This window comes from Pagrus pagrus (genome assembly GCF_965226575.1).
Source record: "Pagrus pagrus genome assembly, chromosome: 1".
Lineage (NCBI taxonomy): Eukaryota > Metazoa > Chordata > Actinopteri > Spariformes > Sparidae > Pagrus > Pagrus pagrus.
Window position 1 is genome coordinate 7802712 of NC_140185.1, and position 18666 is coordinate 7821377.

The 18666-nt window shown below is 43.7% G+C and overlaps 1 protein-coding gene across 1 annotated transcript in view; it reads right to left on the reverse strand.

Moving 5' to 3' along the window:
• adamts18 (ADAM metallopeptidase with thrombospondin type 1 motif, 18) overlaps positions 1 to 18666 on the reverse strand; it is a 60441-nt gene that overhangs the window by 11820 nt on the left and 29955 nt on the right. The window contains exons 13-18 of the mRNA XM_084378128.1: positions 14553 to 14725; positions 13396 to 13526; positions 12776 to 12899; positions 12403 to 12647; positions 4953 to 5073; positions 3321 to 3447 (exon numbers count right to left, since the gene is read on the reverse strand). Coding sequence (XP_084234254.1) covers positions 3321 to 3447; positions 4953 to 5073; positions 12403 to 12647; positions 12776 to 12899; positions 13396 to 13526; positions 14553 to 14725 — 921 coding nt within the window. The remainder of the gene's footprint in view (positions 1 to 3320; positions 3448 to 4952; positions 5074 to 12402; positions 12648 to 12775; positions 12900 to 13395; positions 13527 to 14552; positions 14726 to 18666) is intronic.

An 18666-nucleotide genomic window follows, 5' to 3' on the forward strand; every position in this document is an offset into this window, starting at 1 on the left:
AATGAGCAAAATAACTTCAAACAGCAGAGATGGAACTACAGAGGAAGAGAAGACGGCGAGGCAGAAGGAGGTGGGATGGGGCTGCCTTGCAGTTACATGCCTCTGTGCAACATTGAGGTTGCTGGTCCTTTTTATGCAGAACATCATGATGTGACAGTGAATCTGACCTTTCACCAACACATTTTAATCAGTTCATCCTTAAGTCCAAGTGGATGTTTGTGCCAAAATTTGACAAATTTACTCAATGCCTTTCTCAGATTTCACGTTTGCGAAAACGGGACATTCAAGCCAAAAGCATAATGCCTAAAATGCATCAAAAACTGTGAAAATCTTCGAGATATGACCACATCTCTTTCTGACTGCACGCTGGGCTGGAAGATTGAACTTAAGATTCTCCATGCATCCTTCTTTTGTGTTTTAGAAACTGCTCCTACATCGCATCCACGTGTTCCCTGACAGGCCAACAGAAATACGGGGAGTGGGTTTAAAGCATGTCTAAAGCGAAATAGGGTAGATGGGAGTGAAGGGGTGAGGCTGTGGGGTGAGTTTGACTGGCTCTGCATGGCTAGACTGGCCGGGCCCCGTGGGAATCCCTCCGTCTCTGCACAATAAAACATGGATAGGCCTGTCAGCACCCGAGATACACGCTGCAGAGATAAGCAGGCATTTTTACATTCCCCTCCTGTCAGTATGCGCGCACACACACACACACTCACACTCACACACACACAGCGCACATGCATCCCACCTCATTGTCGATTTTTTTCTTTTCTCTGCTGGGCTCTTGAATGCGCGCCCATACATCCTGGAGGTCTTAATGCAGTCATTAAAGCTTTCATGCTGCTCACTCAACTCAACTCTCTTCCTGTGCAGCGCCCATAAATTGGCCCGTACACACAACCAGCTGAGGAATGGTGTCAGCTACTGTATAATAAGATCCATGGCTGTCAAACACTGCTTTATTTTCCTGAACGGACAACCACACTGATGTTATTTCTCTGGGCTATACCATTCTCTTCACTCAAACAGAGTGGGGAGGTCGGTGACACGCAACAAGGCTGTTTAATACCTTTCGCCAAGATAAGAGAAATGGTATGCCTAAGATTAGGGGCAGGAAATGCCCTCTTGGGTGGTGGGAAACTGAGCGAGAAACAGAGGCTGTATGTTGGATGTGTAACCGATAGCTGTCTGGCTCGTTCAACCCCTGACACAGGAGAAAGTTCAGTCTGGACTTGTTGTGGCATGGCTAATGGTGGAAGAAATGGCAACATCATTAACATCAGACAGACACAGCTTGTATTTCTATTTTTTACCCCAAGGTTTGGATCTGAAATACATTATTTCAGCGTCATACAATCGGAAAAAATGCGCGTGTGTGCATATGAACCGTAAGTGTGCGTGGCGCCCCGTGTGCGTGTGCATTTGTGTGTGTACTCTCTCTGAACCCGAGACACGGTTCCCTGCCTGTTCTTTGGAGCAGTGCTGTAAATCAAGCTAGCTCCAGTTCCCTCAGCTAAAGGCCTACATAGGAGAGGGGCCATCTATTCAGCGCTGTTTCAACTTGTTACTGCACTGCACTTTGGCCTGGTTTCCTCCTTTGCTTGGTGCGCTAGTCCCTGAATGCACGCTGTCCTTTAAAAATGCATGCCATTAAGCACAATGTCTAGACAACTGAGACAAAACATGGGCATGATTTTGCAACTGAGGAAGCTTTGGGCTGAGGGTTTTTGAGAGGGATGATGATGCACTGAAAGCAACAATCGCTCTGGGTCGGCTTTGATGTCTCCCTCCCTCCCTCCCTCTCTTTAGCCTTTCTGATTTTTTTATTCTCAAGTGTGCATTTAAGTAAAAAGGTCCAGTCCAGACTTGGAAACATCCTCTTGCATTAGCGTCATGACAAAAGCAATTAACTGATAATAGGCTGAACCTCGTGTTACGTTGGGAATGGCCACCGAGCCGCCAGTGTCCTGGATAGCCCTTGGCTAACTTGAACTGGGATTGAATGATTTAATCGTGCGTCTCTCCTAGACTTTCCAAATGTTATTGGTCCAAATGACTCAAATTATTATAGCAAAATGACTCATTTCAGCTTGTAATGCTAAAAATGACCCACCATTTTACAGCCACTTCCTACACCATGTAAGCTTCAAAAGTAGTTTTGGCGACTACAAAAGTCAGCTTTAAAGCCTGGTGCTCTTCCTTGGCGTCCTCTGAATAGTGATGCTAACAAGCTGATGTTTTATCGTGGAAAATGATTACCAGATTCACATCTTAGCTTTTCGTCCTAGCATTCGTTTCTATTGAGCACCAAAGACAAAGTACAGCTGAGGCTGATAGGCTGATTCAATTTTATTTTTCTGTGAAATGTATCTTCTTACATTGTTGTCTCAAAGTTGTTTTTTAAGTCTTCTTTTCGCTGCTACATGTGTGTTTTTCTGAATAATTGGTTTAAAAAGTATCAAAATCAACCTTTTGCAACATTCTATGATGTCAAACATCCTTCATGTGTATAATCACAGATTTCCAGAAGTGTAACTGTGGACATGACCTTGGTGACCTCAATGGTTCTGTAGCTGCAGAGTGGTTTTCAGTCCGCAGCTGAAGCCAGGGAGACAGGGTTCAATTCACTTTGAACAAGTCTGATGTTTTTTCAAACAGTCTAATGCATTCTTAAACCAAGTGTCTTTGACATCAATGACAAAATTATGTTTTATTTGGTTTAAAATATAAATGTAGTTTTTTAGGTTTGGGTTCCTTTACTGATTAAGGCTTGCCGAGCTAAAGCGGTTCAGATTAAACTAACTAGAACCCGTTTTCACCAAGTGGTAGAACAAAGCTGGACATCACAGATGTGAGGGCTGAAATGATATGATTCTGACATGTCCGGCCGATTAAAATCCACTTGACATTCAGACGGACCTGCAGCATGAGAAAACGTTGCAATGGAATAAGTAAAGACAGATGCACAAAGACAGCAGATAGGGAGGGAGTTCACGTGTTTCCTCAAAAAGGAAAATGGAAAAAAAGTGAAAAATTAGAGTGGGCAGAGGAGAGAGGAGGACGGAGAGGGGAGAGGAACATAGACTGAACAGAGTGGTGGCTGGCCACAGCAAATGGACCACAGGCAACCTCTAGACTGCTCGACCGCAGTGTGTGTGTGTATGTGTGTGTGTGTGTGGCTGTAATAAAAACAGCACCTAAGGTTCCCTGAAAATTTGGCAACATAATGACACAAGCCGCATATCCCACAGCCAACTTTAAACGAAGAAACCCTGCCACCCCCACCGCCCCACACACAAATATCAGTCAGCAGCACTTACTATGCAGGGCAGGGCTGTGTGTTGCAGAGGTGGGAGCCCAGTGTGGGTTTGGTGGTGGGATTACACATGGTGGAGTTGACCTGAACCTTCTGGTCCTGCAGACAGATCGCCTTGGTGGAGATACGACCTGATGGAAAACAACAGCGAGAGAGAAAGAGAGAGCTTGAGGCAACCAGTGTGGAGCTACAAGGGCAACAGTCAGGACACACACACACACACACACACACACACACACACACACACACTTGTCAGCTATCTGAGAAGTGAGCTGGGGGATACTGTGAGTCTTTAGGGACCAACAGTCTGAACTTCTCAGTTGACAAAGGTGCTTTTCATTAGCCTTAACACACTTCCTGCACCGCTGTGGACTGCAGGAATATAAAAACACATTCACACACACAAAGAGACAGATACAACATACACAGACATACAGATTAACATCTGACACACACGCCATAGAGCATACACTTGGGTTCTATCACAGTGACACACGTGAAAATGCACATATTTCTGCCTCTTTTGTATTCTAACTGACCATTCGCTAAGCCCCACCCCCTTTAGTTACAGCCGTTACACTTGTCAAGCTTTCCTTTATCACCAGCACATATGCAGTTTGCAATGACGATGGCGCCCTAGTTACCACTCAGGATGCTTAGATATTGATGTTTTCTTTATCTCTTTTGATATTTTGCACAATGAATAATACATAAAAACTCTTGTTCTACATTTTTACATCTGTATTGTAAAAAACAAATGCAAGTGTGCTTGTTTGCTATGACACATACTGTAGGAGACCAAAACATTCATAGTAATGGTTGAAAAACAGGTACTTAATTTCAGAAAGACAAAGTCAGGTTTCTCATTTTGAGTCGATATCAGTCAACTTTTCCAGCTGTCACTGGAGGATTTTATCAGCTGGATCTAGATAGCTAATTAAGATAATATTTTAAGATAAAATAAATTACGCTCCCTTTTTGGAAATGCTATCTCTGTCTGATTCTGTTTCAGGCTGACTTGTTTTAAAAAATATTGTAAAAGGGATCTTAATTATGCACAGCTACATGCTATTATGTTTAAAGACTGAGGATGAAGCTTTACAATGAAAGGACCAAGGAAACATCTATTGCACTTACATTCAAACAGTATGTGTTCACTTTTAATCTTACAAAAGCTTCACAGATAAGAAATAGTGTTTTGCAAATGAAACTCTATCTATAGTAACACTGACAGCAGAACAGAGCTGCTACCTTTCTACTGTTGGTGCACTAGTTGGCCAAATACGTTAGCCACATATGCTAATGATTGCAGCTTATTTTCGAGCAGATAAACACCCTGTTTATTCTATTTATTCATTATTTTGCTCTTGTGTTTTTGGCTAGAAAAAAAGAAACCACCCTCCAAACTCCAAGTACCACTGTGTCCACAGCTCCATGCAGGCTGCTTCATCATGTGGAGAAACTCATACAGGCCTGCCATGCCTATTTATGGACGCTCAGCTTTGATTGGAAAATGACCGTTCAATGAAGGGGTTTAGAAAACGGTCGATTCATGTGGCAAACGCAACACAGAGTTCTTCTAGTTTCACCGTTCAAACAAACATGTACAGGCCAACATACAAAACCACAGTCTCACCTCCAGCACAGGGAGCAGAGCAGTCAGAGCGCACCACACCCCAGCTGTAGTCGGGTTTCCTCTCAGTGCGAGGCAGGGTGTACTCCCACACCACACCCGGGTTCTTTCCCTGCAGCAGGATCTGTCCGGCGAGAACACAGTAAGTCAGAAAGGTGACACATGTGCAAGGATAGTTTGCCTTTTAACCTTTATTCATCCAAGGAGAGCACACATCACCCTGTTTGACAGCAACATTAGGTTTTCCAATCTTCACATTAAACTGAAAGTCATACACTTCAACCACTTTATCCCAGCAGCTCCAGGGGTTCAAACCAGCAACCTTCCTCCCCTTATGCGGGTCCTCCACTAATCGGATCGGATCAGTGGTTCGCTTCCCATATCCCCTGACTGCACGTCGAAGTAACTTGGCCAAGATACTGAACCCCAAATTGCATAGGACGATTAGGTGTGTAAGCGCTATATTGCCTTTGATAAGCAGGTCTGCACCTTACATGGCGGCCTTGGCCATCATTGCTTTCAGTTTGGGCCCTCCAAAAAAAGTTGAGGCCCCCCTTCTCTAGAAACGTTAAGGAATGCGTTGTTCCCTCTCTGGTCCAAACTGGGTGACCACACTATTATAAGGTCATTTTATTTGGACAGTACGCACATGAGGGTTGATTTCCATTTTTTTTTACCACATCCTTTATGCTGGCTGATGATTCACTGTTACCTTTTTCTGCACGGGAGATTTATTTGGATATTCAAGTCAAGCAGAGGCTAACGGATGAATGAAAGCAGACATACCCATTACAGCGAGAAGCATCAGGCTATCATTACAGCAACCCTTGAGGATTCACTGCCATGGTGAAGAATTTTGTTTGAACTGAATTTACATAGTCAGCTCATGGTGTGTCATTTTAAACCATTTCAGAACACTGCCCTGGATAGTGTTCAGTGTAGTTATGTCCCTTTTACGGCCCGCCTCGGTTTGGTTCAGGTTGGATGGGTATTAATCCTCAATCCATTCAGCAAATTGTATTAAATCCAACTGTCAACAGCCATTCCAGTGCCTGACAAACGTATCAAGTCTATCAATATCTGCAATAACGAGCTTTGACAAGTATATTTTCTTTGGGTTATGTCCTAACGTACAAGGAATCTACCGTTAACCATCCAACTCAGTGAGCCAAGCGCCTCCTGGGCTCAATCCACATTCAACAGTCCTGGGGCGCCTCCACAGATTTGACCAATCGCCTTCTGCTACACCGTAACGGTTCCATGTGAACAGTCCGCCCAGCTCCAGACAGCAGCACAAAAGGAGAGATGTATAGGTGGAAGAGGTCAAGGAGGTGCCTAATGTCCGACACACATATCTGCTATGTTGGTGCAGTGTATGCAGAATTGTGAACAGCTGAAGTCAGGAAGTTTCTAAAAGTACTTTTTGTCTGAAAATGGGGCCAAAAAAAAAAACATAACGTGACTTTTAGTTACTACCAGCTACCAAGTGCAGATCTTTTCATAGCCAATGCTTTTACCCAAACAAACTTAAGATTTTGTCTAATATGCCTTAAAGGTCCCATATTCTGCTCATTTTCAAGTTTAGGTATTTACTATAAAATGTATGAATACTTTATGGTTCAAAAAACACATTATTTTTCTCCTGCTGGCCGTTACTGCAGCACCTCTATTCACCCTCTGTCTCAAAGCTCCATTTTAGTGTCTATGTCTGTAAGGCCCCCCTCCTAAAAAGCCCAGTCTGTGCTGATTGGTCAGCTCAACCAAGCCTGAACATGCACCACCCACCATGTTTCCACCTCAGCTCTGCCGGTGTGTTTACATCTACAACAATGATGGGGGCGTGGCTGGGGGCCCAGCAGGGTTTCTGAATACAGGCTGTGTGCTTTTCTATGTGAACCAAGTGTTTTGATACTCTCACAGCATTTATAAAGCACCTAGGTATGCTTTACAATTAAAACAGATCTTACTTTCTACAATCTTGGACCTGAGATTAAATGAAAAAGCTACCTCTCATCCCCTAAATCACCTTATCAACATGTTCTTCGGCCACGAGTCAAACCAACGTTTAACATTTGCACTTACTGGCTCGGACTGAGCCTCCTCTAAACTAGAGGATGTCCCTGGCCTCTACTAAACTGCACAATAACTGGCAGCACTTTAACACCCACACTTGCTTCACTGATGCTTCCCACCCCAACCAAACCCAAACACAGCGCCACGAAACAACGGCCACCACTAACCGCGCCGGGACGTTTTGCTTATCCAAGCAAACCAACTCTTACCAACATCCCTGCTCCTTCTCTAAACACAATGATGTGGCCCAGCACCTATAAAAACAACATTCAGCAGGATTGTTTTATATATATTTATGACCTTGAAGCCTCGACGCTTCCTACATCATTGATCTTTCTTTCCTAATCCATCCACAATGCAATACATCCAACCATCCATGGCGTTAGCATGGTCTGCTTGGAGAGATGGTAACTTTGGAATAATCATGTCAGACTTATCCAAACCTGTCTCCTCTCCAGTTTTTCAGTTTGGAACAACTGCAGTCAAAGCTCATCGCCTGACAACCAAACACCCAAACCAATAAGAACAAAGGCTAATATCCCTCTTACCCATATTACAAACAAAAGTCCAGTAATCAGTACTCAGCTGTGGATTCTTAGGTAGTCAAAGCAAACTAACAGCAAAACACTGTCTTGATATCTGTCACAACACATGAATCTAACAAAGGTTTACAGCCAGCAGATGAACGAGCCTTATCTGGACTGACAAAATAAACTAATCAGTATAACCCTAATTCGGATTGTTACCTGATCAGAAATTTTCATGCAATTTTTTTAAATTGATCAATGAATCAGTTCACGTAACTAGCAAACGGGTCCTGACCTGTTCTACGTTCCAGTTTCAAATTGTGTTTTTGAATCAGTGTTACCTAACACAGAAGTCGCAATGTTACAGTCACATAGATTTAGGTGTGGCGGCATGGCGGACAGCTCTAAATACAAAAATACAACGCTACCAATGAGTCTTGAGTTACAAAGTAATAGAGAAGAAGCCAGTCTCAGGTGCAAATCAGAGCTTTATTCAACTCAGCTGCATTTTGGAACCATTTAAGCTGCAGACTGTATAATGTGTTCTGCTTTGTGATTGGACGTTTCATGCCAAAATGCACCTTAGAAGTTATGTCCTTTTGTATGTATGACTGAATGTATCTCCCACTTTAGTCAAGGCATCAGATATTTCCTGATGCATCTGTTAATCCTTTTGATTGATGATTCAACTGAGAGAGCTTCATGTCCATCCAAGCTGCAGAAGTGCTTTACCCATGAGTCACATAACACTGTCTGATGGAAAAATGAATGGGACTTCTACTCCCAGAGCCAGGGGAGCCTCAAAGAGCTTCTCTCAGTCGCAGTGCTGTTAACAGTGCAGAAAAATGAGAATGAGGATGAGGCCAGAGTTGATTAGTTGTCATTAATATTTCAATATTTGAATGAATCACCAGTTGGTAGATTGATTCTTGACATATGTGAATAACAGACAGAGATTCCTTTCTTTCTTTTTGATTCCTTTTGTTTTTAGGCACATGAGAAAAACTCGTTTCAGTTTCTTGAAGACGTTTCACCTCTCATCCACGTAAGGACACTCCCACACAGAGTTTAAAAGCCTGCAACTCCCCTCCAGTTAGTCAGAACTGAAGAAGCTTCTTGGATGAGAGGTGAAACGTCTTCAAGAGCCTGAAACAAGTCCAGTTGCCTACAATACAGCACTTAGAACTTAGAACCTTCATCAACCTGTCATGTTTCTGTTGCGTGATTGATGTGCATCTGTCTTCCTCCAGTGCACCATCAGACCACAGCGTGTCTTGGTTTTCACAACCCGACCACCACACCACTCATCAAGTCATATGAGATGATGATGAATTAGCATGTGGCGAACACAGATATCAATCTCACTTGTGGACTCACAACGTGTTGCACTGGACTGGCATGACCTCGCCTTGCCATACCACAAGAATGTCTATTCAGGGGGAATTACCCTGTTCGGTATCCACTGAGACCTCAGCCATATGTTATGTCTGTTCACTCCTCCTTCTCTTGTTAGCTATGTCTTTCCCCCTTTCCTTTCCTTTACCCCCCCACCCCACCAGCTGAGCAGCTGTGCAGATGTGAACACCTTGTCACAGCTTACGCTCACACTCCTCAACATTTGTTTTTCTTTTAGTCTTTCAAGCTGAGTAAGGCTCTGGGAGCGATCGGTGCATATAAACTCCCCTGTGTGCTCACTTGGCTCTTCTGTGACAGCGCCAGTTAAGTAGAATGTGTGAAACAGATGAAGATCATTCAGCAGTGAAAAAAAAATCCACTCATTTGGCTCTTTTCATTTGCAGTTAAAGTCCCTGTGACCTGACCTTAGCTTCTCACATCCAAAGAGTTCAATTGCAGAATTCTTAATCTTTTAATCTTACTCTCCCCCCTCTCTCTATCCTTCTCCCTCTATCAACCTCTTTCTCCTTTTTGTGATTACAGGACATACTTATAGAGATTATGCTCGTGTCATCTGCAGATCAGCAGCATGCTACCGCTGAGTGCTCTGCTGGACAGATGTATGGCTGGGACACACAGACAAGCAGGACGAGCACTGTCAAAGTGGCCAAGTCACTTCATTAAAGAATATTTAGGGTTACTGCAACTTGGTGCTTGGGTAACGCTGCATTCGACCAAACTAAATGGTAGGAATGCAGCGACATCTCTACCATGAAGTATGACAGGGCAAGAAACACTAATGATCTGACAAATGGCTGTAGTTCAGTCCGATTATCAGGAAACCAAAACTGCGCTAAGCTCTGCAGGTCAAACCTGAACCAAGGAGCTATTCTGTAAACTTTGGATTTCATTAAAACCAGTATAATTCTGACTGTTCTTGTTTTTTGTGCTATTTGACATTTTAGCAACGCCATCGCATTCCCAGACCTCAGCAATTAACTTGGTGGGAACAATCTTACTACCTCCACCAAGGAGGTTATGGTTTTGGCTCGTGTCCGTTCATTGGTTGGCTTGTAAGAAGGATTACACAAAAACTACTCAACGGATTTCCACAAAACTTGGATGTACGATGGGTCAGAGGAGAGACCCCATTAAGCTTTTGATCCTGATTAAGGGACAGATCCAGAAATTGTTTCTCACTTTCTTCAATATGGCGTTTTTTGACACTGTCCTTAATTTCTCAGGCAATAATTCATGAATCGTAATGACAAAAAACTGAGTGAACTCTGTCTCCAGCAGATTTAAATATGTTTTATGTGATTCTTGATAGCTGTACAAATTTTCATGGCAATCCATGTAGATATATTTCAGTCTGGACCAAAGTGGCGGACCAACTGACCGTCTGACAGACCGACATTCCAAAAGCTGTGCCGCTAAAAATAAAAGATTCATCGTTTATTTTAGAAAAACCTAAATTACCCCTAGATATTACCACACTCAGTGAAAGCAACACTGACTTTTTGCAAAGTTGCAGCGAAATAATCTATTGTGCAACTTCTTCTTGGAAGGATGATTGATAGATTGATGGAATGATAGATTGCTGGTGCTTGTCTGCATCTCTGCAAGCATTCATCTTGCAGAAGGAAACAACAATGGGCTGTTTAGAGCCAAATACAGCAGCTACTCCGCTAAATGTCCCACAAACAGAAGTCTCTTTAAAATAGCTACAAAAACACTCAGACATTTCCTGATGGCCAAACAAGTGACCAACCAAGTGTTTCGAAATATCACACTGGTATTCCTGCTGGATTTACAGGCCAACCATTCCTGCTTTAACCGCAGTATTTCAGTAGCCCAGGGGATTGAGGCAAGACTAGCTTTAACATGACTACCCCTTCACCCATAATGAAGGGAGAAAAAAAAACACATGTCTTCTCTTCACCTGGTTTCCACTTCTGTTTCCACAGCTTGGGGTCAGAGTTCAAGAGAAAATAAATGCTTTCGCTGACAAAGTTATGTGGGAAGAACATCCCACACCTCCCACCGCCTTTCACTTAAACCTACAGAGCTATAAGGATAATGACTCGGCCACTTGTCCAATATTAGTTTTGCTCTCGGGAGGATACGCCTGTCCAGCAACACATTCTGATGCTTCAAGATGGGTAGAGACTCGCGCTCCCCTCCAAGCTCCCGTTTCTGACACACCACTGATTACAAAGGTTACAAAAAAGAAAAGTACCATCAGCTCATAAATCACCTGCTATAAAATGCAGGACATCTCACTCCAAGCAGCCAATTGATTTTATACTTTTCATCCCTGCCTCTATAGGGCGGTTGACTTAGGGATTTAACTCACTCTATTAGCCTCGAATCACATGGCTGCAACAAAGCACTTTTGAGCTCAGTGGCCATAGGGGCCACATCCATGGCTTTGAGTATGTGTACACGGACAAACACGTGACTGTGCTTACCCCCGGAGCCAGCAGTACCATGAAAGGGAGCCGCACATAAACAGCGGCAAGCTTCTGCCATGTGAGACTGAGCTGAATAGTGAAAGTGGCACAAAGGCTGATTTAGACTAATTGTGCCGCATGTCCCTCTTTATGATGCCTGCATCTTTGTCCCCGTCGTTCTGCTGATGCTCAAAGGAAGGGGTCAACAAACTTCCTCAAAACAAACTCACTTACTCCCACTAGTATCTGGCCACTGAAACTTTTAAGCGTGTTCAGACAGAACGTGGAGCGGATTTTAAAGGCGAGTTGTGAGTTTGCCCTGGGTGGCACAGACCGAGCTCAAGGGGTTCTTATTGAACTTTCTGACATAAATTCATGTAAAAGACGATGACAAGGAATTTAATCTAGGTTCTCCTATAAGTCAGAGTTCAAGCTCTCACATTAACACAAACACACTGACACACACAAATGGCGGGACTTCCAATTGTTCCGATGGTGCATTATTTTGAAATCCCAACAGTCCAAAACATGTCCTATTTCTTTTACTATTTTAGGGTGTCCGGTTGTGCAGGATGCAACAAAGTCAGATGACCCTCATCGGGTAACCTTCGTTGATCACTAATGAAATGTGGATAATCATTTAAATTGTTAGCTTTTGATTTTAATGAATCTTCCTTCCCTCTGTCGCTCACAGAGAGGACAGCTCTGAACAAGACAGCCTGTTTGAACCCCCCAAAAGCTCTAGATTTTCCTGATTAAAGCCTTCCACACAACCAACCCATCCCCAGGTCATCCCTGACATAACGAATCACCAAACACAATTAATCCCCTACAGAAGCATTACAGACAGCTACAACCACCCCTGCTCTCCCTACCACCCAAACCTCTTTTTTCATCTCAGCCTATTCATATCCAGACATAAGAAAAAGAGGCGCGGCAGCTCTGCCAGGGACCCTGTCACTGTCAATTGCTACAAATGGACATCACCCAGCAGCGGCGGCTTACTTCAAACACCAGCGTCTCATTAGTAGGTCCAGCGGCATACAGGCTCTCCGGCTTGTTGAAAGAGCGCTGGTAGTCAAACACGGTCCCACCAAAGTGGAACTTCCCCGGCCAGTCAACAGTCCAGTCCCCGGTCAGGTAGTACTTCCTCTTAAGGGAGCGGACAGCCAGGTAGCTGGTGGAGATTTCCATTTCCTGAACGCGAATGCTTCTTGCCCTGGCTGGGACTATAACCATGGAGTAATACTCTGGGCAAACAAAGGAGAAGGAAGGAAAAGTCAATGTTAAATCATGGATATTTGTGATAATCTGTTGTCCCTGGTTTACCTCTTAAGGTAAAAGGACAAAGATATTAAAAAGACAAAGACAAGCTCACCGTTAGCCCTGTGTTGAAGGGTGTATTGACCCTTGAAGAACTTGCAGGTGGAGTTGTCTCCCTTACAGACCCCGCAGGCATCCAGAGAGGCCTTGGAGCCCAGGATCTGGTCACAGCCTACTGCCTGCACACACACAAAGACACACACGTGCCATCAATGTGGACAGAGCTGGAATTAAGAGGATGTCTGGGGGGAACTTTAATTCTTTTAATGTCAACATTGGGTGGTTCACACAGCCACCGCACCTGACATCTGGATCGTAAGGAATATGTATGGCATCAACATGACTGCTTTGACAGCTAGACGGGTTTTTAGACAAATCCCCAATTAAACTAAATTATCTAAATCTCTTATCTGGGAGTGAAACTGAAGGTGATCACAACCGATATGTCCACTATAGTCATGGTTTGTGCTGCAAGTAGGTCAAAGAATTGTCTCTAAGATTTCATAAACATTTGAAAAACATCATTTGAACTTTTTCCAACATTTGTCTTCTTTTCAAGGCAGGTGGTGCAACTGCAAGTCCATCCAGAACTGCACTGTGCCGCTTGATTCTGACACTACTATACACGCTTTTGTTAGCAATCATTTTACTGCACAGCGCTGTGAATCCATGTACCTCACACACTCCATCAATGCAGACATCTCCTTTGTTCTCAGAGCAGGAGGTGCCGTCTTTGACCTTGCTGGACATGGCGAAGAAGAAGTCGAAGTCTTCTGCGATGCAGTACAGCTTACAGATGTCCTCATCTGCACGGAGACAAACAAACATATACAGAAACACTGACATCAGTGAAGACGCTAGCATCAGTAAAAGGTTCAAACTGTTGCACGGATGCCACAAAATGTTACTGATTCACCAACGTTCTTCAATGAACTGAATGAAAGTAACTGTGGCTACTGTACTGCAACCTGTTACAGTACAGTACAGTACAGCTCCTGCTGGGCCTGAATTAGAAAAGACAGGAACTGACTATGAATGCACCTGAGGGGATTCATGTGGGGCTGTAGGTTTATTTTGTGGTTCAGATCAGTTATCACAGACAAGTCTCTACAGCCATCTTTGATTAAAATAAATGACGATGAAGGTGACTTGGCCCAAGGTCCTAGAAGGCAGTTCAGACTCTGTTCCTCTCTACATCACCTCCCATTCATCAACAGCTTAAACAGGCCTGGGACGGCGGCCAAACACACTGCTCTCCTTCAGTGCACCCTCTCTCTCCCTCGCTCTGTGTAACAAAGCTGGCCTGTAGGCTTCCTTTTTAAATCTATCCCCACTGTGTCAAAGGGTGCAGGTGGCTACATGCCTCCCATGCACATTACACAGAGCGATCGTTTCCTCCAGCTTTTTGGCCCTAATCACCGCAGCAGTAAATAGAGGTTGGCATTACAGCAACACTTTACAAAAGAGATTCGGACTAGCAGAGTACAGTTGGGTGCAGAATATAAAATATCGACAGAGTTAAGACAAGAAAAAGCTTGCCCTGAGCACACTGCAACGCTCTGTGTGTTTACCAGTGCTGTGGCCTTTGATCAATGAGGTTTCTTTACTTTACTTCTCTTTACCTGGGATGTCTTCATAATCCTTGGAAAGCACTGTGTTTTCTAAAGAATCTCTTAGTTACAAAAGATACAACAGAATTATGAATACTCTCACAGACTTTTGTAAGAAAATACATCATAAACATCATCAGTGCAAAACCTAAAGTTAACATTAATGAACCACGGGAGTGAACATCTTTAGACTTGACTCGGATATCAACCGACCAACCTTACCGTCCACTTTGGTGTAGGGCTTCCACTTGTAGTACCAGCCCCTGAAGGGCTTGCTGTTGTACTCAGCGCACTGCTGAGCCCGGAAGTCCACAGCGTTAAGAGGACACGGCCGAGTGTTGCAAAGCTGGTTGAGACGGCTCGACCCCGAGCAGAATTTACCGTTGTTCTGTGGCCTGAGTGGAAGACAAGAAAAGACAGGAGAGAAGAAGAAACAATGAAAAGTTTTATTCCAATGATCAATGGCGTGAAGAAGAAGTCTGCAAGTTAGTAACAAGGATGTAAACAGCGGCTCGGTTCCAATGTGAATGACACTGAACCCTCAGAGACTTTGAACAATGTCCAAGGTGACATCATCACCAGTGTCTGAGTCCAGGAGGTTGTATGGCTTCTAACCCTGTCTGAGGAATGCAAGCGCACTTTGTGATATTTTCAGACTGTGTGTAGTTCAGTGAACTGGAGTGTTGAACATGTTGAAACAAACCAAAATATTTGGAAGTCCCCATCCAAGTGAACAAATTAAATATACATATTGCTGGTAAACGACATATGTGTTCACAGTTAAAGGAAGCATCATCTGGCCCAATGCATGCTTCCTCTATTATTGCTGCTTTGCAGACTTATGGAAAGTATGCATGGGGGGTTCACAATGTCAACCGGAGAGCTCTTAAACACTTGCTGAATTAATGTCCGAAATGTGGAGTAAAATGCTTTGAACGTCTTTGTGAGACCTCAGGGATACACACAATTTGTTTTGGTGAGAAACACTAGATGTAAACTCCACCTTTGTCTGTTTGTAAGAAGACTAAACAAGGTAGAAAATTCAAGATCATCATTTTAGGCTTTCTCTCTTCGATTTTCCCATGATCCACAACAAACGTGCTGCCTTAGCTCATCAAAAACACCTCCTATCTGTCACTGTAGGGTTAGTCAAGCTCAATCAAGATTGTGGTTAAAACAGGACTGTGAAAGAGAAGTTTGCATACTATGTCAGATGTGTCCGCGCCTCTTTAACCGCACGGGAATAACATAGCAACATAAACAGGTAATGGAGCTTTTAAATGCCATTTAAATGATAAAAGCAATCACCACTTGTTAGTCAAAGACAAGCAGAGTCTTGACATTCAGTAAACATCAAGATGCAAATTCTGACTTCCCAGGCTTTCTAAAGTCATGCCAGGCATTCCAACGCAACCACCAGCAGAGATGATTGAGTTTAGCTATTTACTAAAGTGGTCTGCAAACACACAGAGTGAGGAACCATGCTGATCAAACATGTCTCATAAAACAAACTCACTACGCGTTACAATGTAATGAAGGGCTTCGGAAAAGGAACTGAAAAGTGGCTGATAGAAACAATAAACACCAGGAGGCCGACGCATAACTAGTGATGATTCTTTTCGAATATCGCCAATGAAGCATTATTGAAAATGTCTGCATGAACGTCAGCAGCGAGAGGCAGAAGCGAAAAAATACATGTTGCTTCACTTCATTTTTCTTTTAACTCCAACCATTCATCCCCTCCATTCAGACCTGGACTCAATCAAACAGTGACCGAGCTGCCAAGAATGATAGAGCTCCGTTCAAGGTGTGTGTGTATGTGTGTAAATCTGCTCGGCGCTGATCTCGCTCCCCTTGGTTATGGGGGGGGGGGGGGGGATTGGCCCAGGTTTTCGTAGGCCTGATCCTATTAAGATTTAGCGGCAGACAAATGCAGCACATATGGTAATGTGCTTACGGCGGGGGGACTACGCCGTACACTCCGTCAGCCAAGGCCTTTTTGATCAGAGGCGAGCATCAAATAGGGACAGTTTACTGCAGAAGGGAGTTTAATGCAATTCATGGATTGCAGACAGTCGGGTCTGAGTTTCACAAAACTCCTTATTTCTCTTCTTTGTCTTCTGTGCTCCTCTCCCTAGATCATCCTGCATCATTGCAGCTGTAAATCTGCCTCCAAACAACGAGACAGAAACCAGATATGACAAGTTCTCAGTTTGTGTTTGGGTCACTCCTCTTCTGTCCCTTCACTCCAGCTCCAACGCAGCCCTCAGGATGCTTTAACGTACCAGGAGCCTCTTAAATCCGAGCCGAGACTGAACTACCGTAGGTCAGAGGTCATTGTGTCTAGTCTCGTCAGCTGCTCCCTCCCTTGCCCCTCTCGCGACATCCCACATAGACCCGCTCCTCTGCAGTCAAAACTCCTGTAAAACACCTTTGCAAGCCTACTGGGAGTCTTTCTCCAAACAAGGTCCTCTCTGAGCACCACCGCCCCCGTCCTCATACACCCCCCCTCCGCTCCCTTTAAATCGAGTGTGTGACAAAATGTGCTCCCCACAAAACCGGGTCAAGATCGTGAACCTAATCTCCTAGGCTTGTTGGTGAGGATTAGGATGACTGTGTTTGATCTGGCAGGTGGTCTACAGGGAACGGAGGGAGGTGGGGGGAGGGAGGGAAGGAAGGGGAGAAGATTCATTTTCCGTCTTGGAGCAACTCCTAGAAGGGAAGGTTTTAATCGGCTGATCCCGTAGAACTCTTTTACAAGACGGAGCAAAAGATACATGCTGGCCTCGTAAAATGGATGGGTTTGTGCAGAGTCAAATGAAGGGTTTTAAGACTTCTCCTGCTGGGTGAAGATTTTGGAGTAGGGCAGAGGTGAATGCGTATGCCGTCATATCTGTAATGCTAACCCCTAAATAATGCATTTGTATCAGAGAGATATGGATTCCCAAACATGTCATTTAGGCACGTACTGCAAGTTTGGCGAGAATCTATTTGTTAAAAAGTGTCACGTGCCAGTGATCATTGACGAGGACAGCTCAGACAGTCCAGACAGTTCAACTCAGTGGTGAAGATGACATTAGAGACAAGCAGTCAGATTCGGGCTAATCCTTCTCGTTCTGTTCAGATTAAGAGCAAAGGGGGCCCTGCCAAAAATAATCGCAGATTACTGGGGACGAGCACAGTCTGAATGTCATGAGTCAGGGACTAAAACGTGACTCGGGGGTACATGCCGCTGTCAGGAAATGGTCTGAGCGTGTTCCGGTGGCCGAATTCTTTCAGTGGAGGTGTTGTGGTGGCGTTCAGGGAGGTAAAGAGATGCCATTAATAAGACGTACTCCAGCCTAATGTTGTTGTCTTCACGTGGGAGTTCTTGAGTGATCTGACAACTACTTGGATGTGTTTTGATAACGTTATCATGACTTAGCATGACTGGATCCCCCCTCTGTCCCACTGACCCCATAACTCACAGTTTAGCAGCATCAACCCATATTTCAGCGGCTGCTCCTACAAAGCACTCTTTAGTGCCACAGGAATGATAAATGAACTTGACAGCTAACCTGCTTTACCCTCTGTGGCTCTTTATGGTCTGCCAGTCATGGTGTATAATGTGTATCATATGAGAGCCGGTCTGCCTCAGAAAACTTTTTGGTCTTTGATCCCCCACAGGGATTAAGAGAAGGGTTAGATGTGACAGACAGAACAGCCGAATCAGTTTCTGCACAGCTGTTAAGTAAGGAGTGATGAAGCCAGTGGAGTAAAGAGGATGACAGACAGTAGTAGACGTGCTTGGATATCTCAACAGACTCCTTAGTGGAGGGGATATGATGGAGACAAAGGGCTATATTATATTATATATACTGAAAGAATATGTACAGTCTCTGAATACTGAAAGAAGCTAAACTGAGTCAAAGGTCTTACTGATTACATTTTTATGTACATGAGTCATTTTTTCAGAAATACTAAAATAAATACTAAAATACTAAAATACTTTATTTAGAAATACTAAATAAAGTAATAGCCTAAATCTACATAGCTTGTAGAAAGGTGCAGAATAAAAGTATCTCTTTTCCTGGAAAATATTATTATGATTGTGAATTAATAACTAACAACAAAATGTTGTCCTGTCCAAAATTATTGTTTTGTTTTGTGAAAAAAGTAAAAGAATGTTCTATAGCATGTGACCAGCATACTGTACTGCCCTAACGTTAGCTAGCTAGCGTGAGCAATATTAATATTAGCTAGCATTAGCAACGTTAACTGTAGCAATCAACCCTCAGCAACTTTAAGTTCGCTAGCGAACGTTAGCAATGTTCACGTTTGCTTGCTCAGTTGAAGA